We start from the raw sequence: 21416 nt of genomic DNA on the forward strand, positions 1-21416 counted from the left end.
GACATGTACTTAATAAAGCTTCTAAGTTTACATTCTTTTTCTCTTCCCTGCCCCGTCTTAGGGGCTTGGTCGCCAAACCAGTAAGGACCTAAGCAGCATCCCCTGTGCCTCAGCAATAGGCGATTGTGCCAATCAGCTGAACAGCGTCTCCCAGACGTCCCAGGAGCTTATTTCTCTTACAGGATAATGTTAGCATTTGATTCCAGTCAGACCCTCTAGTAGACGGTAAAGAATCTCTCCCTAGGGAGCTGTCTCCCCTTTTCTGGGCCTGGGCTCAACCTGAAGGTGTTACAATTTCTCTGTGTGCTCATTGGTCAGTTACTAGGCACCTTCCCCACTCCCATTCATTTTCTGTCTATCTAGAAACTTACATGGACCTTGTTGGTAGTGTCTGAGCACCTCATTGGTCGATTTATCTTCCCCACGCCCCTGTGAGGTAGGTCTGGATTATTATTATTTTACAGCTGGGGGGAGTTGAGGTTTAAGGAAATGAATTGACTTGTCCAAGATCGCACAGGAAGCCACCCAAAATAGGGAGTAGTGAATGGACAAAGGGACATGTGCTGCTGGCTTCGAAATCTTCACCATGGGTATTCCCAGGAGTAGAACCCAGATCTCCTCAGTTCCTGTCCAGTGCCTTGCCATTAAACCATTCTTCTTCCCCTAGGACTTGTGTAGTCCTGTTTGTCAGTAGGTTGTCTCTATCTCTGCGGAGGCTGTAAAAGGATGAAGATCTTGCGGGGGGCAGGGCCAGGCACGCAGCCTCCTCTGAGACACACCAATAACTCCACACAGATGGCAGACGCCTCTGCCCTTCTCCGTCACCTCCCTTAAGAGAGAGAGAGAGTGTGTGAGTGAGAGAGAGAGAGAGCCTGATGGGAGTTAACAGAAGTTCCTATTGGGTTGAGTTCTCCTGGACTGCACCGGTCTGTGCTAGTGCTGAGGGGGGACTGTCCTCTGTATTTAAACCTGCAAATGGGGAGCTACTTTTTGAACTAGCCAGGGAGGGATTTCTTCCTTTGCCGTTTTGGGGTAACCCTTAGGTCTCGTGGCTGAGTTGCTGCAGAGCTGGGACACCTCGCCAACCCCTCGGCAATTCCCACTAACTGGGATTCTCGGGCCTGTTTTCAAACTGAGCCAAAAGCAAAATTTCTCCGCCCTTCGAATGACATTCGTTCCCCCTTTGCGGGTGCACTGAAGCGCCATGCCTAGCAGAGGTTGTCGGCAGAACACATGCAGCAGCCGCATGAGCACTGGGAAGCTGGGAAGCATGTGCTGAGGCTAATGGTCTGAGTCCCACTGTGAGATCATTACAATGTGTCTTACCAACCAGGCTGGCTTTAGGGAGCCAGCTAACAGATCAATGTGTTTTACAGTTCTTTGAGCATGTGCAGGCTAAGTGCTAAGTATTATCCAGTCCCAAGTCCTGTGTTGTGCCTAAAATCTGGGGGCAGGGGGCTTACGAGGGAAGGGAATGCAGAGGCAAGTAAGGTGGACCAATGCCCCCTGCCGAGGGCAGAAAGATGACTGTTGTCATCTAGGCAGGAAGATGACATTGTGGGGCCTATCCAAGGTGTAGTCAAGTAGGTGGCGCTGCTGCTCCTCCATTCTAATTGCAGGTTTCTGAGGACTGTTGGAGCGAGAGAGTCAGTTTCCTGAAACCGGATCCTCCTCGCTGACAGAGCAGGCTCTGTCATCCGCGCCTCTAGCCATGGACCTGCGAGCAGAGCTTTTAAAATCCATCTGGTACGCCTTCACCGCCCTGGATGTGGAGAAAAGTGGCAAAGTGTCCAAATCCCAGCTGAAAGTGAGTACAAAATGAGACCCCCGAGCAACAGGGGAGGGGCTTTGGGGTTTCTGAGTCCGGATCTGCTCTCTGTTTGGCCCTTGGGGATCACAGACATGTTGAGAGGCACGAGGCAGGGCTGGATGCTGCTTTGCAGCTCAATGGACTGCAGCAGAAATAAAAAACACCCACTGCGCACTCCAGTGTAGCTAGTCCCGTGGCTTCTCAACAGGCTCGGGCTTTGATTCGCATTCGTCTAAGCGAGGGCCAAGCAATGGGGTCTTCACAAAAAGATTAGTTAGAAAGTAATTCTTTTTTGGGGGTGGAAATCTTCGAATTCTAGCTGCTCCACAATGTTTCTCACCCACCTTATCCCCAGGTAAGGAAACCAAACTCTTTTTTTTTTTTTTTTTTTTTTTTTTTCTCGTTTTGATTTGCACTTGTCTCCTTCCTGTTGCATTTCACCCCCTCTCGAAAGGAAGAGCATTTTTTTTTAAAACACTTCTTTAGGGTTTTGCCAAAAAACGTTTTTGTTTTGTTTTTGTTTTTATCCTGATCACCCAGAAGCGTCACAAAAGGCTCCTGAGTTATACAGAATCCAAAACCCAGCATGCCTCATTTTAAAAAATGTTTCTTCTACTTACAGTATTCAGCTCAGTAGAAACGATTTTATCATACTCTGATGAGAATTGTGGGATTTCTTCCCCAAGCGGGCACCATGTTTTGTTTTAAAAGCTAATTTAGATTCTGGCCCTGGAATCTGGGTTGGAAGAATTTGTTTGTTCAGAGGTTTTGTAATCTGGAACACAACCTGCGATATAAGCACCCAAAGGAATGTGAAATATTGCACCCAAAGGAGAAGCCCTGCTTGGCAGTGGCTGCATGTATGTGTGATGAGTTTTGAAATTGCGACAGACTCATGCCTGGAAAGTAACAAACCTTGGGACTCCCTCATTTCACCTTTTCTCCTCCATGTTAGGGCCAATTCACCCAACAACTGAATAGCAGGGAAATTAACTTGTTCCTTCGGGGTCAGATTCTGCCAAACTCAATGGGAATTCTGTCTGGGGACAGGCTGAGAAACGAATGAGGGTTTTGGCTGTTTATGCTGTGATGCTGCCTTTGCGGAGGAATAGTCCAGGCCCAGAATAGCCCTATTCCACATGCTTCTAAGAAACTGATCTGACACTTGGTTAGGTGTGAATTTCGCTGATGTGTGTCCACCTTTGGCCTTTGTGAAATCAGTTAAAAGAATGTCCAAAAGGAATGTCTGTCTAAGGAAATTGTGGACCAAGCGATGTTTACCCGGGACGGCTAGCTCTGTTGGGTATTGCAGTAGGGGAGAGGATGAAGAGTAAAACGTACAGTGACGTGCCATGATGGCCGCTGCATTGTGATTTCCTTGCATTATTGTGTTGAGAGCTGTCAGTGTGCCCGGACCATGTATAGAAAGAGAGATCCAGTCCTTGCCTGACAGAATAAATGGCACAGTAGGAGCAGATCTCTGAAAGTGACTGTTAAAACAGCATCTTGTTACCCCACAGATCTGCTCCCTGCATATCCAGAGATTTATCTCTTTGCTTTAGTGTCAACAGTACACTGGTGTTCCTTTGTTACTCCAGGTAGCAGTGCCCAGTTGACATAAGCCAGAAAGCAGGAGCTGAGGTCTCTTCAGCCTGATGCATCGTCTACAGAATTGTTAACCAAGGCCTGGGTCTTTGTGGCAAGCACAAGGCAGAAAAAGCCCAGCTTGACTCTCGGGGCCCCAAATGAGTATGCCGGGCTGGGCATTGGAAGGGGAGGAAGAGGAAAAATACCATCTTGTAAACTGGGCAGAGTTGATGATTGAGAGGCAATCATGGAACCCCCATGGTGCCATTTTTCCAGATTTCCATGTCAGAGCAGAATCCAGGCTTCCCTCCCTGAGCCTTTGCATCTCAAGCCGTTATTCCCGCAAGCTTCAGTAACAGGGTGAGAACATTTGCTGGCCAGCGAGAGCAACAGCCTCTTTGCACTTGCCATAGTGTGCGTGTGTTGCCATGTGCTGTAAAAGGATATTTTCATTTTGTCCCGTGCTAGATCTCGCCACTCTGAGAGTTTCAACCTGACCGTAGACGGGGAAGTTCAAGTCTCCCTTGGTACAGGGTATCCAGCCACTCCTTTAGGCCTAGGTTTGTTTCTATCCCACACAAGCCTGCTGCCGTCTTGCTACTGGTTCCTATATGCTAATTACATCAGAAATGCAAAGCCATTAAAGCTGAGGTTAGAGGAGACTCTGCATCGGAGCAGAGATTCCCCCGTTATCATGAGCTTCCCCTGCTGTTCTGGTGTTGTCTTAGAGCGAAGCACCATGGGGAGGTGTATGCCGTTCCTTCAGCCTTGTATGCTGCTGAAAGAAGGCTCTCGTTCCAGGGAAGAAAAGCACCCAACAGCCTTTAAAACGACTGAAGTGACTAACGGCCCTGATTCAGCCCAGGCGTATGCTCTATGGTATGGGTGGATTAGATGAAAGCCAGTGGGAGCCAGGCCCCTAACTCCTTTGTCAGTCCCAGCCATTGTTTTTAAAGCAATTGGACAGTGAAATGTAGTAGTCTCTTACACTGCTCTCCTCCGCCCCAAGGCCTGGCAGCTGGGGATGTGGTAAACTGTTGGGTAGTTCTCTTAACACATGGGTATGTTCACGTATCTGTGCAGGAAGGAAGGGTAGTCTTGCGGTTAAGAACTGAGAGTCAAGAGATCTGGGTTCTGTTCCCAGCGCTGCCATGGAGCAGGCATGATTTTTGGACAAGGCAGCGAAACTCCCTGAGCCTCAATCTCCAGATCTGTACAAATCGGGGTATAATTTCCTGTCTCTTTGGGTGGAGACTAAGTGAATTTTGCAAAATGCTCTGAGATCTTCAGCCAGACTAGTGGTGTGGGGTAAGAACCTAGGCAAGATGGAAGGCACCCTGGAGGTGCAATGTGTTGTGTTGTTGTACGTTCCTGTTGCCCTCATGCATGCGATTCTGCTAAACTTTTCTTGCCTCCAAAACCCAATGGCCCAGGGAGAGGAGAAAAGAAACGTGTTGCCTGGGAATTTAAATGGTTCAGGTTTATAAAGGAGCTTCCAGCTATTATGAAACCCTTGTAGACCACAGGAAAGGAGCTGGGGAATCGCAAAGATAGCCCGGGTTTATAAGATGGGAAGACAGGGAGACCATGGGGATTAAAGGCTAGTTCATAATACCTAGCTCTTACAACAGTGGATCTCAAAGCGCTTTACAACGATGGGTCGGTGTCACTATGCGCATTTTACAGGTGGGGAAACTGAGGCATGGAGCAGGAAAGTGATTTGCCCAAGGTCACCCAGCACAGGCCAGTGGCAGAGCCAGGTTTAGAGCCCAGGTCTCTCGAGTCCCAGTCCAGTGCTCTGTCCACTCGGCTGCAATGGGATGATAGGGCCCTTGTTTTCAGAAGTGCTGAGCACCAATAGCTACCGTTAGCTTTGGTTGGAGTTCTGGGCGTGCAGCGCTTCCAAAAATCAGGCCCCAAGTCAGTTGCTCCACGAGGCATTTGAAGATAATTCGCTACCATGCACTAAGCCAGGTCAGGTCCATAAGTTGGCTTGGTGTGATTTTGTATTAAAAGACTCACTAACACCTCCTGGAAAAGGAAACGAATGCAGGACAATTCTGCTTTGATTCAGCCAGCTTCCTCTATTGCACTCCCTCCAAAGCACTGGGTTGGAAATGAGGTCTTCCTAGCTTTGGGGTTCATTTCCTCCGTATGGCCAGGTTTCTATGTCCATCCCTAGGACTCTGGTCATATCCTGTTGGGCCTGCTCCTAAGAGATGCTGGACACCTTCAACCCACATCAACTTCAGCTGTGCCACGAATTGGTAGTTTAGAGATGGGGAAACTGAGCCACGGTGGCTGGGATTTTCAAAGTAGCCTTAGGAGGTTGGGTGACAGTTCCTTTCAGCTCCTTTGATAAGCCCAGCCAGAGAGATTAAAGCCTGACCCACAACCACACGGTCTGTCTTCACTGCACAGGTGAAGCGGTGGCTCTTTAATTGGGGGTTGCCCCAATCCCCCACTCACAAAAATCTCTCACCTGAGTTAAGTGGTGCTTTTAATCTGGGCTAGCTAGCCCAGCATGGGGTGAGTGTTAGACCCCACTTTCCACTTAGACTCAGATGGGCAGCCTGCCCACTTTGCAGTGAGGACCCAGGTTAAATCACTGGAATGCTGATATTCCTCCAGTGCCTTCCCACAATTCCTCCCATGTGCCCAGAGTGACGGATGAGTTCTCTCACAACCCACTGCACAGGAATCACCGAGCGGCTCAGCTTACTGCGGCGCATGTCCTGGCAAGGGACACAGGGGAGGGTAGCACCAGTGAGGACGCGGTAACTCAGGTGTGGTTTGCAGTTGGTGGTTAACACCAGGTGAGGCTAGCTGAGGTGCTCAGACCCCAGCGCAGATCAGCTGCACTAGCTCTGCAGTGAAGACAGTGTTGCACCAGGTTAGCTAAAGGTGTGGGGGGGTTGTTTTTTTTTTTTAATTGATTTAGTTAAACCAGTGCAAAAATCTGTGTGGGGGGACTCGATTCAAAACACCTGGCTTTTTTCAGTTGAGTGTGCATTGGTCAACTTACAGGTACAAGCTAAACCTACACAAGGCAGGTTTAGCCATGTATGGGTCCATGGGGAGCAGAAAAAGGGAAAGGTTGCTCCAATTTAACTCAGACCTGATCTCTACCCCATATTTATACCAGCTGTGTCAGTTAGGGGCATGTAATTTTACTGATATGCCACTATAACCTTTGTGTGGGCGTAGTTATATGGGTATAAAGGTGCCTAATCCCTGTATACTCTATTCCCCTTCCAAATAGATATCAGCTATACACATTTATACCAATATACCTTCATCTGTTCTAACAGGATTATCCCACTTTAACTGTACCAGTAGAGCTAAAGCAGTACAATTTTTGTACGTAGACAAGACCTCAGTCAGATTGTCCACTCTTTGGAGCAGAGACTCTTTGTTCTGTGTTTGTACAGCACCTAGCACGATGGGGTCCTCGTCCATGACTGGGGTTCTTTGGCATTCCCGCAATACAAATAAATAATTTTAGCTTAACTGGTACAACTTGTGTGTGTAGCCAAGAGTTTAAAAAAAAAAAAAGTCCTGTAGTCAATCAGTGACAGAACCAGAAAGAGAAATCATTTTTCCTGACTTTCTAAGACATGTTCATTCCCTCTCTCAGAAGGCTTGCTGCCCTTTCCCAGTTCCGTACTGCCAGCCAAGCCAACTGTAGCACTTGGGCTAGGGAGGAGGAAAAGCAGAGAATAGGGGATACAGCCCGAGCTTTGTTTCTCAACAGGCTGCTCTTCAGAGTTTTTCAAGAGGCTCATTAATATCGCTCTTTGTCAAGATGATAAGTTTAGGGGAGGACAATAGACGATTCTTGATGTCTGCAAAGGCATTCGGTGCAGCTCCCCATTCTGGTATGGTAGAGAAATGTGGTCTAGCTGCAACTCCTTCAAGAAGGATGGGAAAAATGTTGCCTAAGGCCCGTGTGTCATTGCTAATCATGTGGTGTTGAGGTGGCAAAAGGTTAGCCAGCAGACTTCCACGAAAATCTGCGCCGAGAGCTTGAAATGGGAAGTGCAACAGTTGGCTTGGCTGGCAGTACAGAACTGGGAAAGGGCAGCAAGCCTTCTGAGAGAGGGAATGAACATGTCTCAGAAAAGTAGAGAAGTAGACTGAAATGTAAATGACAGCAGGGAAGATTGGCCCATGGAGGGAAGAAGGAATGTGATGCAGAAGTACAAAGTGGGGGATGAATTCCTAGCGTAGGTTTCTCTGTTGCTCTTCAGCCTGAGAGATCAAAGCACTTGACACATTGGCACACTCAGGGATCACAAATGCAGCCATCTCTGGGGTGAGATCCGCGGGTCTTGTGGGACAAAGCCCATGTCAGTTTCATGGGGGTGGGGGATCAGTCTGCCCACAGCAGAATGAGCGAGAGGAAACTCTAAGGGGAACTTTGACATGTTTCCTGCCTTCTGTGTTGTGTTTTCCTGTATAGGGAACAATCTGGCATGTAGTTCCTTTTACATTTGCTTCTCTGCTGGGACTTAGATTGCACTGTGGGCAGATATGGTGCCTGGATGCTTTGTGAAGGGGGCACCGTTCTAATAGATGGTGAAGCAGCAGCAGGAGGAAGCTGTGTATCGTAGGTAGGTGCTGGTTTGGCAGTGTATGGTCTTGGCCTGCTTTTGAGAAGGATGGAGACAGGTCAGTAAATGTGATGCTCAGAAAGGCCCAGCCCTAGGAAGAGGGGGGGGCTCATTCCGTGCTGGGGAGGAAATAGAGATGGACAGGGCTTGAGAGAGCATCCAGGCAGCTCTCCGGAGAGCTGCTGGCCCATCTGACCACACTGCAACAGTTAGCCCCTTCCCAGAGTTCTGTTCCTACGGCGGGCAGAATGTGTCCGTTGCGGGCTTGCTGCTGGCGTTGCCTGGGGAGGCATCTTCAACCTGTGGCACAGTCCCAGGGAAAAGCCTGATTTCCCCCGCCCTCAAACCAAACTGGTAGCACTTCGGCTTTTTAAAGAGAGAGGCTCCGAGTTGCCCGGGTAGGAAATCAGTATGTTGGCATCCCTGCTGTGGTGTACAGCAGTCCCAACCAGCCACATGGTGGAGGAGGAGGATGATCACATAAGTCCTTTCCCCTGATGCCAACATAGCTCCTTTCCCCTGATGATCTCAAGATACTTTGCAAACATGCGCTCACTGAGCCTGACCTCATTTTGCTGGTGGGAAACCCTGGCACAGAGCAGTGAAGTGATTTACCCCAGGATCACACACCAAGTCGGGGGCAAAGTCAGGAATAAAACTCAGAACCCCTGGCTCGGGCTTTATAACCACTAGGCAACACTCCCTCCCTCTGGGCTAAACCGCTTCAATCTCCCGGTCCCAGTCCTGCCAGTTTGGCAACATTTTGTCACCTTTTAACATGCAAGACCGGTCTCCGGCTTGGAGGGTCCATTCCAAAACCCAGGATTGCCCCAGGCACAGCCAACAAGGGAGAAGAAAAGGAGCTGCTGGCGCATGTTGCAGCATGTGCATTTCGAGCCACCCACAGACGCCGATTGTAATTCCGCGTTCAGCTTGGTGAAAGGAGGCCAATCTGCTGCAGATAAGGGATGTGGTTACGCTGGCATGCAGTCTGCATTTCTATTGCCTGTGCATCAGAACGCCCATACTGGGCCAGATCAATGGTCCATCTAGCCCAGTATCCTGTCTTCCGACAGTGGGCAATGTCAAGTGCTTCAGAGGGAATGAACAGAACAGGTAATCATCAAGTGATCCATTCCCTGTCATCCACTCCCAGCTTCTGGCAAACAGAGGCAAGGGACACCCGGAGCATAGGGTTGCATCCCTGCCCATCTTGGCTAATAGCCATTGATGGACCGATCCTCCAGGAACTTATCTAGTTCTTTTTTGAACCCTGTTATAGTTTTGGCCTTCACAACATCCCCTGGCAAGGAGTTCCACAGGTTGACGGTGCGTTGTGTGAGGAAGAACTGTGCAGAGGCGGGTGAGCAGGGCAGTGGCGTCAGAGGATCCTCTTTCCATAACCAGAGCCTGAATAAAGGGCTGTGCGAAGGCAGGGGCAGAGGATGGGGAAATCTTGGACGGGGACCTTGGGAGGCTGGACTGGATGTAGCGTCCGTCCTATGAAAACGGCTGTAGAGGGAGAGATGACAGAGAGTGCCGGTTACGGCGTCTCATGCAAAGGCTGCGAGCACCGGTAGGGCAGTAGGTGGTGTCAAGGTTATAAAGAGGGAAGCTATCTCTGATACTGCTGTGCTGCTGCTCTGAGTCCCAGCCCGTCCGATGACTGTTGAGAGGTTGAGGTCAAATAGGATTAACGAGTCTTGGTCCGTTTCCCTGTGTCTACATCACACAAAGCGTCACACGATTCTGGCCTGCTTGGGCAGCCTCTGTGCAGGTATTGACTGACCTCCAGCCCTCCAGGTGCCAAAGGTGGTCCTGTAGTGTTAGTGCCAGGCCTGTATGGTCGAGGAGGCACCTGTGGAACAGGAAGGGGAGCCGGCTTGTTCCCCTGGGGGGGAGATTTTCCAAAGCAGAACAGTGTAGAATATTGACGGATTTAGGGCCTGATCCTCCACTGGCCACTTCGCTTTACACTGCCAGAGCAGCTTTAAAGTGAGGATAAGTGTGATTTGTGCCAGAGTGGTGTCAAGTGGCCTTGGTGTGAACGAGCATCAGGCCCTTATCCCTCTATGATAACAGAGCGGAGATTTGTTCATTAAAACAATCCTAAACTAGCACCTGTATGTCAGTGGGAACGCAGAGCAGGGGTCTGGGGTAGCGGTTAGAGCAGCGAGCTGGGAATCAGGAGGGATTTTATCCCCAGCTTTGCCACTGACTCGCCCTGGGACCTTGGGCAAGTCCCTTTGCCTCTCTATCGCGACTTACCCCTGCATGTAAGTGGGGTTAGTGATACTGACCCACTTGGCAGGTGTATGAGAGGTGTCATGAATTAATGATTGTGAAGCATTTTTGAGATCCACCCAGATAAAAGGCTGGCATTAAAGTCAGTCTTAACCAGTTGGGAATTATCATGTGTCTTCAGGGTGGAGGTGGGCACTGTCGTGTCCCAGGATAGAGCGAGCTGCGTGAATGAAGACACTGAGATTTGATAGCCAGGTCTCTGATTACGATCTGTATCGATCCTGTCTGCGCTACAGAAGTAGCCATATGTCACTCCCAACTCCTGTACCTGCCTGTCCTGGGCTGGATTCTGTGGGGGCTGGTCAGGAATTTGGAATGGCTGTTCCCAGAATAGTACCACACATGCTTGGACCAGAAACAAAGGAGGAATGAACCCTGGGATGTCTGTAGTTGCTAAGCTAGTCCAGTAAGCAGCATGTCTTCTAGGGAAGTGGGTGAGCGGAGCTGCTGCTATGTGCAGGACTGAATAATTTTGTTCGTCCTAGCCCATCACGTAGTGCCATAGGGGGCAGATGTCCGGACAGCCCTATTCGCAAAGGGAAGTGTGCTTTCAGGAACACCACGGCCTGATGAAAGCATCAGACACTCAGCTGCTGACCTGTGTAAACATCCAGGAGGGAGAGGATGTGACTGACTGGGATGAAATGGAGCGATGGAAGATTATAGGCTGAATACAGACTGGGGGAGGAGGGTCTGACTCCCTAACTGCAAGACCCTTGAGTCTGTGGAATCATTTCCCAAGGGAAATGATGGAAACTCCATCGCTTGAGTTGTTTAAAATTAGAAAAGCATGGAGAATGTGCCCTAGGTGGGATTCTGCACTGGCCCCTAGACGATGGCCTAGATGTATGCTAACATCTACAGTTCCTAAACATCCCTTGTTAGGTGAGACATCCCTAATACCGGACCCACATTTACCTTTGCCCCACACAGACCCATTGTTGCTTTTCTGGATATCATAAGCTATTGATGTTGGAAATACCGAGTCATGAAACCACCACTCCAGCCAAGGTGGCTGGCGTGTACCAAACTGGTCCTGTGTTGTTCAGAGCCCGCTCTGGTGGTGCTGGTTTTCTTGTGTCCATTTTGGGAGCTGGGAAGTTTCTCCTTTCAGTAGCTGCCATTGCATGCTGGGCCTGGGTACCACGGTAGGGAGTGTTGTCCAGTGATGAGAGCTCAGGCCTGGGATCTAGTACATTCTGGGTTCTATCCCCAGCTCTGTCCCAGTCTTATTTCTAATAGGCAAGTAATTTTTTCATAGCAAGTATCTTGCTGTGGCAGCCATTCCAGTAGTGAGGACACTGATCTAATGCATAGAGCAGGGGAACAGGGAGTGAGGACTCCTGGGTTCTCTTTCTGGCTCGACCACTGAGTGTCACTTGACCTGGGACAAGTCCCTTCTGGAAATCAGTCTGGCCAGTCGTACCAGGGGGATGAAGACAGTTCGCAGTGGGGTGGAGTGGATGAGACTTTGATGTTTTTGAATGTGCTTTGAGATCTGCAGATGAAAGGTGTTGTTAACATTCCTCTTGTTCCCTCCCGCCCTCGGAGCTAGTTTTGGTTGGACATATTCCTGGAGGTTTCATCACATGACGTAATCTTTAATTAAAGATTAATTCCTGGAGGGTTGGCAATCCTACTAGGAGCACAGGTCACTATCACTCCACTCCCCGCTGCCTCTCGCTTCTGTTCAGCACTAGATCTGCTTTGTCCCGCCTTTTTAGTGAACTGTGACTGGTTAGAACCGTTCCGCTCTCTGATTGACACCTGTCCTGGCCAGCGGCGTGCTAGTATGGCATCCTCAGAGGACGTACTATGCACTTAGACAAGTCCTAAGAGTTTGGAGAAGCAACCAAGCTTTGGAGGGCTAGTTCTCCCCTTTCACACTGCGCCGAGGTCTCTGTCACCCCATTCTCTGTATCCCGAAAGGGGCAGAGACCACACATTGCTACAGGAGTGAACGTGATTACTCACCTTTTCTCGTTCCCATTCTCTCTATCGCTACCTACCTTCCTGATGGATGCTGCGAGTTGATGTAGAAGGAGCCAGGTGTGCTTCAGGCGATGATGTCTCAGCACCTGACTCGTGCTTTTCCCCTTGCTGTGTTGCTGTTCCAGGAAGCAGTGTCCCTAGGAGGCAGTGTTTCAGGGCTGGTGGAAAGCTGAGTGGCTAGGGATTGTATTAGCATTCCAGGAAGTCACAGCATCAACAAGGTTTTGTGAAGTAAGATGAGAAGGAGGATAAAATGTGGGGAGAGGGTATGTGAGGGTCTATGGGATAGGTGATATAAAGAGAATTGGTTGGAAAATTTTCTTCGTTCTCCTACAGAAAATTTGGATGAAAACAAAAAATCATTGTCAACATTTTCTGTGGATTGCAGGCACTTTTCATGAAGAATTTTTATAATACATTTTCAGGCACTATAATACTGTTACGGCAGGTGTCAGCAGATGGTGCTGGTACACATAGTCTTGCAAGTTTTTCTTAGTGTGCGAGCGGTGTTCAGTCTTGGAAGAAAAGCTGTATTGTTGTTTTATGATACAGTTCTTTGGAGATGCTGTTGCAAACAGCTGGAGAGTTTTCTGGATGCCTTGATCTACTAAATTCTTAGGGCAGAGTAGCTTACTGGGAATCAGGCTTTGGTATTTGGGCTGAGATGTCAGAAAGAGGGGATTGCCCATATGCTGTTTGTGACCACTTCTGTTCCAGGACTGGTGTATAGAGTGTAAATAAAACCATTCAAGCTAAGAAACTACCCAGACTAAGGGGTAATTTTCTTTTCCAAGGGGAAACTGACCTTCACGGCCCTGACATCTACTATAGCAGAGGGGCTATAGGGAAATATAATTGGTGATCGATAGGTCTATTTATAGGTTCTGTGATTCTATAACTTGAACAACTCCAACTTGAACAAATTCTCTTGCGCATTAACCAGTCCCGGGTTAGATAGAGAGCAGGGAGGGGAACAATTTATATCCAAAGGATTTATGCCCCACCTACAGGGCCTAGTTTCCTGTCCCTGCTAGTGTTTTCCTGCCCCCCCTGCCAGGGGAGGGGTGTTCATGGAGCAATTCCTCGTGCTGATGCTGAACTGCAAAAGACTTGAGTAACTGGTGACTGCCCAGCTGGGGTTAGGTCTCTCCTCTGGGCAGGAGTCCAGCTACAAACATCCGTGACTGTCACAGAGGCTCTTGGCTCTTCGGGTTGGACACGACTTTTTGCATCACCATAGAGATGGGGACGAGGCTTGGTTAGAAACGTAGGAGTCTTGCTCAGGGAGGGGGGAGGAAGCTCCCAGGGCTTGTCACGTGCAGCTTGCGGTTTGATGGAGGGTTCTGATAAACGACTTAAACGCAGCTGGGGGGAAAGAAACATGGGGAACCGAGTGAGCTGCTCTTGGGGGTGGGAGCTGTCCCAGCGATTTTGGGGTGTGTTTGAGCCTTCGGATACTGCAGCTTGCACATCCCAGTGAAGGACAACAGAGACCTGGGTCCATGGAGCTGTGATGCCCCAGACTCTGCACTTGGTTCTGTATTGCAACCTCCATCTTGTTATCAAATCGTCCTTCCCACAAACACCCAGAGATACTGTACAGGCCTAGTATCAGAGGGGTAGCCGTGTTAGTCTGGATCTGTAAAAAGCAACAGAGAGTCCTGTGGCACCTTTAAGACTATCAGGTGTATTGGAGCATAAGCTTTCGTGGGTGAATACCCACTTCGTCAGACGCAAGACGTACAGGCCTAGGTGCACAGACACCATACGGGGCACCTGCAAGCAGAGGTATCCATGCCCAGTAACCCAGGTACATGTGCACTCTACCACGCTCTTGTCCTGTCTCTCTAGGTTCTTATCTGTTAGGCTTGGCACCCATCATGGCAGTCTCCCAGCTCTAATACTGATGATCAGTGAGGATTCCTTGCCTTCCTCCAGCTCCTTTCATCTGCAGGCTTCACAGTACTTTCTGGGTACTAGTGAATTTAGCTTCCTAACACACCTAGGGTAGGTAAGAGATTTTGCTTCCACCACCACCAACAAAATGCAGCTAGCTCTAGGGTGGAGGTGGCAGCTGTGTGACAGCACACAGCAACACAACCAGGTAGTTTAGAACAGGCGGGAGAAGGGTGGATCTTTAGGAAGCCCGGATCTCATTACCCAAACTGGGAGTTAGTTAGGACACTGAGGCTAATGACAGCTTTTTTCCACTCCTGATCTGAGCTGAGTGCTGTGCCAGGTATTTGTAATATATAATCCTGGGCAGCAGCATAATACTTGTCGCTGTCACACACATACTGTGCTTAAAAGCTGGGTGGAGTCAATATGTTGTTGAGAATTTGATTGATCAAGAAAGGCTCCAAATGCTGAGGTCCCCGTATAACCTCAGACTGATAATTTATTAAACAAAGCCAATTTGAAAGTGAAACTCCATCCACTGTGCCCAGCCAGCTGTGCTTTCACAGAGTGAGCAGTGCTCCTGTGAATAGAAAGGGGGACTGTATGGCTCGGGGGACTGGTAAATGGGAAGGCATGTTCGAATCTAGTGGACAGGTCACCAGGCGGGGAGTCTGGAGACCTGGATCTCTGCCACTGACCCTGCTCTGTGACCTTGGGAAAGTCACTTCCCCGCTCTGTGCCTCAGTTTCCCTTCACCCTTTGTCTTGTCTGTTTTCATCGTAAACTCTTTTTGGGATGGTCTCTTTCTAGGTGTGTGTACAGGACCTAGCACAACGGGGCCCTGCTCTCAGTCAGGGTCTCCGGGGGCGACTGTACTGTGAAACGAGATCACTGCTTCTCCCTCTGTGTTGCCTATGGTGTATCCACCAGCCCTGGTGCTCTTTAACCTCCCCGGTGGCCGTCTCAGCAGACAGGCCAGGGATGCCCTGGATCACAGAGGCGAATGCCCACGTTTGCAGATGGGCAAGCAGCCACCCGTCCTTGCCAAAAGGGCCAGGTGCCGTGTTGGTGGGACACCCCTCCACAGCATTCTCACCTAGCTGTCTCAGACAGCCGTGAGGTCTCAGACCAGTCTGCATTAAGCATGTGCTTTGTTCTCTCCTGGCTGCTTTCTCTAACTCTCTTCCCCTGCCTGCCCACCCTTTAAAGGCATATTTGAATATTAGTAATGGCTTATAAATATTACTATTAGGTGTATTCCTACCCACTCCCAGGGTCTATCCACATTCCCCTCCACTAGCGCCTTCCACATGAGGATCTCAAAGCGCTTCACACACAGCCATTAATTTAGTCTCAAGAGCTTTCTAGGAGGCAGGCAAATAAATACAACCCCCGTTGCATGGATGTGGAAACTGAGGCAGAATGGTGAAGAGATTTTCCCAAGATCCCACAATGTGAGTCACTGGTGGACCTGGGAATCAGTTCTCCTCACTCCATGGTCTTCAGTTTCCTTCCTTTGGTGGAATGAAGGGTGGAGTTGTTCTGCCAGCATCTCAACCTGCAGCTCCAGGGACTAAGGGCCTGATTTGTAAAGGTATTTAGGCACCCAGTGGGATTTCCAAAAGTATTCAAACCAATGGGGATTAGGCGCCCAGGCCCTTCAGAAACCCCCAGTGTCACCTAAATACCTTTACAAATCTGGCCTTAAGTAACTAAGCCAGCCCCTCTCAGTACGTCAATATCTGACACCACCTCCAGGGCCGGAAATGTCCCCTTTCACCCCAGCAATGCTCTGCAGACTGAGTCACCTTAGGGTCTGGGCTCTTGTGCAGCACTTTAACCTCAGCTCTTCCGCCTTCTAGGCAGGGCTGCCGGCACCTGAGCAGCCCTGACCAGTTTCTGTGCATTCACTTTGCAAACCGTTTGGCAAACAAACCCACCCATCCTCTTCCCACCCACTGCAGGAGCACTGGGGGCTAGACCAGTGGGGAGACTCACACAGAAAACTGAGTCCCATGGAGTTAATTTACTCTCTAAGGGTGGGGCACTCACTGAGGCCCCAGAGGGGAACTGTGCATCAAAGGTCTGTGTTAGGAGGTCATCTGTCCCTTTCTCTTACTCTCTGCCCCTATCCCTGTTGCCAGGCTGGCTAACAACCTCGCTTAATATCCAAGGCCCTTAGCCCTTCCATGCAGCCTGCCACATACTGCACACCCTGTGCATGTCCCAGAACATCAAGCAAAGATATCTGGGAGTTGTCTGTAGGCAGCATGTGATTGTCTAAAATGCCTCTGTTCCCCACAAAAGAGCCTGTGACTGACACTCATCTTATCGCTCAATTGAGTATGGTTCTTTTTGAAGGTTTGAAATTCGGAATCTGAGCTGCTTTGGTTAGTTTTGATTGGAGGCCTAGGTCACATGGTACGTTTCTGCCCTGATTGGCTGAGTAAAATTTTTTTTGCATCAGAATATGATTTGTAGTGCAAATAGGGTCGGTTGTGAATTGGAAATTCTCCAGTTCACTGTTTCTGCACGTATTCCTGCCAGTAAATGTGATTATTGGAACACTCACAGAAAACAAACAGATGCAAATGGACCCAAAGCCAATGAAGTGTTTTATGTGAGTTAACATCCACAGAATATATTTTGAGGCATTCACCTACGTTTGCTGCAAAGTCTGTCTACCTAGGCATTGCTAACATGCCCATCACCATAGCATCTAGGCAGCATATACCAAATTAAGAGTAGCAGCATTATGATCCAGCCTTTCCCATCCCTCTGATATTATTATTATTTATTTGTATTATTATAGCACCAAGAGGGTCTTAGTGAGAGACCAGGATTTCACTGTGCTCGGTACAAGCGCATAACCTCATCAAAGTATCTCTGAAGAGCATATTTCCCCCCCGTCCTTCAGAATGGCCAAAACTGAATTTCAAAATAAAAACTCTCAAGGGAGGAACTCTGGGTCCCCCATTTCAAATGACACCCATCAAACATCACTATCAATATGCTCAGTATATCTTCAGGGACAAGTTCTAAGCCACTCCAGCCAAGTGCAGCTCACTGTCAGTTTATTTGCTCTATGGTTCTGCGACTCCATCCTTCACTATCGTGATGAAAATGTGATTCGCTTTAAATGGGGAAATAAATTATGAGATGCCCCGGATCTTTCCTCTGCTCCTTGGAGCCTATACCTACCTTTGGAACGTGGGAGTTTATCCCAGGCTAAACTGGGATACTTTTGGGGAATCTGTTAAACAATTAACATATCACTGACTTCTTGTTAGGACATAAGGATGCTTAGATGAAACAAAGACACTTGTATTCACAGCAGATATACAGAGAAGTTAGATAAAATTATCAATACTCGTGTTGGAAGGTTGCAATGTAACACGACTTTATCTCTTACCATTCAGAACAAAAACACACAAGGACTAAAACAGAGAGAGAGAAAGCAGGCTGCTCCATAAGGCAGCGATGTCCAACACATCCTACTTTGTTCTAGGCTGGTTCTTACCAGGCTGTCTGTGATTGCTCACATCTCTAGAGCCCCTTAGCCTGCAAACCAGGAAACGCCCTATTCTTAAAGTGATAACTTGCAGTTCCAACACATTCCCCAATATACCACAGTGCTCAGTCACACCTGGATAGCTAGGTCGGTGTCTGCATGTCACTGTTCATGTGTGCCTATGGAGTGCTGTAGGCTCGTTGTTGTTAAGGAGTGCTGTGCCAGGAAGCTGTAGAGTGCATCTGTGTTTTCTTCCTCTGCCAGGTGCTCTCTCACAACCTGTACACGGTGCTTCATATCCCCCATGACCCAGTGGCGCTGGAGGAGCATTTCCGGGATGATGACGACGGGCCGGTATCAAGCCAGGGCTACATGCCTTACCTCAACAAATACATCCTGGATAAGGTAAGCTCCTTCACTTTCTCCTTGCCCCGTCTGCTTGGTTGCTGGTGAAATTTCATTCTTCTCCTTTCCCTTCACCAAGGCCGGTCATCCCTGTAAAGCACCCCCATCTGTGGACTTCAATGTCTTTTCCTTAAGAAAGGACACTTTGGCTGGGATTTAGGAGTTGGTGTGTCTGATGGCCACCATCTTGGCCAACACAGCGGGATTTGAACCAGGCACCTCCAGGGCTAAAAGCACGAGCTGTTACAGCTTGAGTTAAAGAGGCTGTAACGGATTCGTATCCTCAGAGGAGCGGACACAGAGGGGGACTTGTAACACATGCTCGTCGGTGGGTTACACTGAGAGAGAGGACAACCAGAGGCCTTAATTCACCCTGCGTTGCATCTTATCATCATTGACACCTGGGTAAGATAAAATGCTACCCAGTCAGAACTCCCCACTCATCCTGCGGGTGGCATTCTTCACACAGGTGTGAGTGCCCACCCTGTGCTAGGCCTTTACGCCCGATAGCCTGGGGGAGGGAGAGTTCAAAAGACAGATAAACGCTGAATGTTAGTAGTTGCATTGGCAGCTCTTTGCCAACAAAGTCACCCCTTCCACTCTGCCAGCCCTCCCTGCATACCATGAGTCAATGTTTCCAGAAGGGGCAGCGTAGCTCTGACAGACAAGACACTCAGCGGTGGAAAACCCGACAAGAAAGCTCAGCCCTTTCTCCTTTAGTAGGAATTTTTTTCACCCCATTTGGTGGTTTATCAGGGAGGACGAAAATAGAAGTTGGCACCGCAAGGGACAGGTATTTGGGGTTTTCTTGTATCTCAAAGGCATCTTTGTTTCTTAAACTGAAACGTTGTGGCTTGTTGCTCTCTGGGCTGCTTCCTCTGGGCATGTGGGGAAAGGTAAAGTTACTAGCAACTTTCTTCAACTGTGCTCTTTAAAGAAGGGGGCCCCATGTCTGGTGCTTGAACACATCCCCTTCTTGCCCCCCAATTTCCGAATAGCCAGACTGCCCTGCCCTAGATTGCGCCACCAGCTGGTGGAGTAGGTTACTGCTCACGGTGAGTCAGAGCAGAATGGGGGCCACAGGGGTTCCATGTGCCAAGGTGAGGTGGTTGGACTGCCCCCTGTGACCACGTGCGCCCTGTCTCGCCTTTCATAGGAGGTGCCTCCCTATTGCCCTAGGTTGTGCCTTGGCCCGTTCAGAGCTGCAGTTAATAAAAGAAGCCACAGTTCTCATTTGTGCAATGCATAGCCCCATGTGTCAGCATCTCACCCTAGGTAATCGACACAGCAAAGCGTGTTGCTAGAGCTGGGGGGGTGGCGTAGCGGTCAAAGCCTTTAGTATTAAACGCTCCTCCTCTGCAATGTAGTCAGCTGTCCATCTGAGGAGTTCTTACCCCAAGACTTGGGGATCTCCTGGGTAGTAACGCTAAGCAGCACAGGCGGTTAGTCCGTCAGGGAGCCAGAGAGAGCCGCAGGCTCTGGCTATGTCCAGCAGCCCCAGTGATGGATTTTGTTTATATTCATGACAGCTAAACCTTGTTCCTTGCCTCTGCCCTGCTATAGACTCCAGGGAATCACAGGTTGGAATCCTGACTAGGCCAGCCCAACCCATCAGAAGTAGATAAATTGAGTTTCTTGTGGGTGGGTCTTTCAGAGGAGACATTTCAAAACCCAGCTATTGTCTGCATGGCCATGAAAGATCCGAGAGGGCGTTTTGATAAGAGTAAGTGGTTTGCCCTGGTATTTACAGTCAAAAAGTTTCCCTCCCACCCTGCCCCTGGGCAGTGTGCAGTTTGGATGCTGCCCCACACCCCAGCAGTGGCTGCATTTCACTGGGGGTGGCTGCGCGCAGTTTGTAAAGTACCTTCTGGATGAAAAGTACTGTAGAGCTGTGAGATCTGACTGAGCCGTTATAGTCACTGTCATGGTATCCCCTGTGTGTCATGGAGTTCTGAAATAATCACTGACACACTAAACCGACCGGCTGTGAAAGCACCCGGACACGGTCGTGTCCAGGTCCGTGTCCTCGAGGGCTAGGCCAGGGGCTGTAGTGCCTGGCAGCTGTTGAAAAATCACACATCTTGGATGGGGTTCGGGACTGGGACATAGGAGAGCTGGGATCTACTCATGGCTTTGCTACCGCCCGGCTGGGTGACCTGGGATGAATCACTTCCCCGCTCTGTGCCTCAGTTTCCCCATCTGTAAAAGGGGGATGCTGATTCCAACCCTACTGCATAAAGAGCTTTGAGACCCAGGGATGGAAATGACTCTGTAAATGCCAGGTATTGTTTATTATCTATCTTATGCTGCCTTCTGTTACTTGGATGCAATGGCAGAATTGCCAGATCTGTCTGCGAGGGGGAGGATCATGCCTGGCTGACTTATGAGGTAGGTGTCATAACATGATGCCCTAGGTACTCCAGTGTTGGGTGTGTTAGTAAGAGACCGACAGGCCGCAATTCTGTATCAGAGTCCCTACAGCTCTGCACTCTGGGTTCATGTTAGAGTGCTCTGGGAGTAAGTAGCACAGGGGCCTGGGAATTGGGACTCCTGGCTTCTAGCCCCAGCTCTGCTGGTGACATACTGGGTGATCTTGTGCACGTCACATCCCCACTCCATGCCTCAGTTTCCCAAAATGTAAAATGGGGGTGACGATGCTCTCCTACCTCACGGGGGTGACAAGCAGTTTGGGTTTGTGGAGCGCTTTGCACTCCTGAGATGACAGGCGCCGTAGCAGGCTGTCACGTTATTCCCAGTGCTTTGTAATGCCATGGCATCACCTTCACTGGCTCCCGGGGTGTGTTTGCAGGTGGAGGAAGGGGCTTTTGTCAAGGAGGATTTTGATGAGCTCTGCTGGACGTTGACGGCAAAGAAGAATTACAAGCCCGACCGGAATGGGAACAGTGTCGTTTCCCATAAGGACGCCTTCAGGCTCTGGTGTCTCTTTAACTTCCTCTCTGAAGACAAATACCCTCTTGTCATGGTCCCAGATGAGGTAGGAGCTCCTTGTCTTGTCGTTTTACTTGCAGTCAGTTCCCCAGCTTCCCCCTATCTGAGGAAAACTCTGGCCAAGTGCAAGAGACTTGTATTGGACTGACAAATAACACAGTGATCCTATATGGTCTAGTGACGCATCTTCCATACATCTACCTTGCAACGTTACAGCAAGGGATAGTGCTACAGGTTGGTATGGGAAAGCGAGAGCTTTTCCCCACAGCATCGCCAGTTCAATTCCAGCCTAGATCAGTGCTAACAAAGTTGTTTGCCAGCCTGTGTGGAATTAGTTTATTTCACC

At 49.3% G+C, this 21416-nt stretch overlaps 1 protein-coding gene across 3 annotated transcripts in view; it reads left to right on the forward strand.

The window, feature by feature from the left end:
- DEF6 (DEF6 guanine nucleotide exchange factor) overlaps window positions 1-21416 on the forward strand; it is a 34937-nt gene that overhangs the window by 189 nt on the left and 13332 nt on the right. The window contains exons 2-5 of one of the 3 annotated variants that reach the window (XM_054025535.1): window positions 364-436; window positions 1620-1807; window positions 17981-18121; window positions 20931-21116. In XM_054025535.1, the coding sequence (XP_053881510.1) occupies window positions 1712-1807; window positions 17981-18121; window positions 20931-21116 (423 nt within the window). In that variant the 5' untranslated portion in view covers window positions 364-436; window positions 1620-1711. Of the gene's footprint in view, window positions 1-121; window positions 437-1619; window positions 1808-17980; window positions 18122-20457; window positions 20510-20930; window positions 21117-21416 lie in introns of those variants that run through there. The other 2 variants (XM_054025534.1, XM_054025536.1) reach the window with 2 other exon arrangements.

Source organism: Malaclemys terrapin, chromosome 4 (genome assembly GCF_027887155.1).
Source record: "Malaclemys terrapin pileata isolate rMalTer1 chromosome 4, rMalTer1.hap1, whole genome shotgun sequence".
NCBI lineage: Eukaryota > Metazoa > Chordata > Testudines > Emydidae > Malaclemys > Malaclemys terrapin.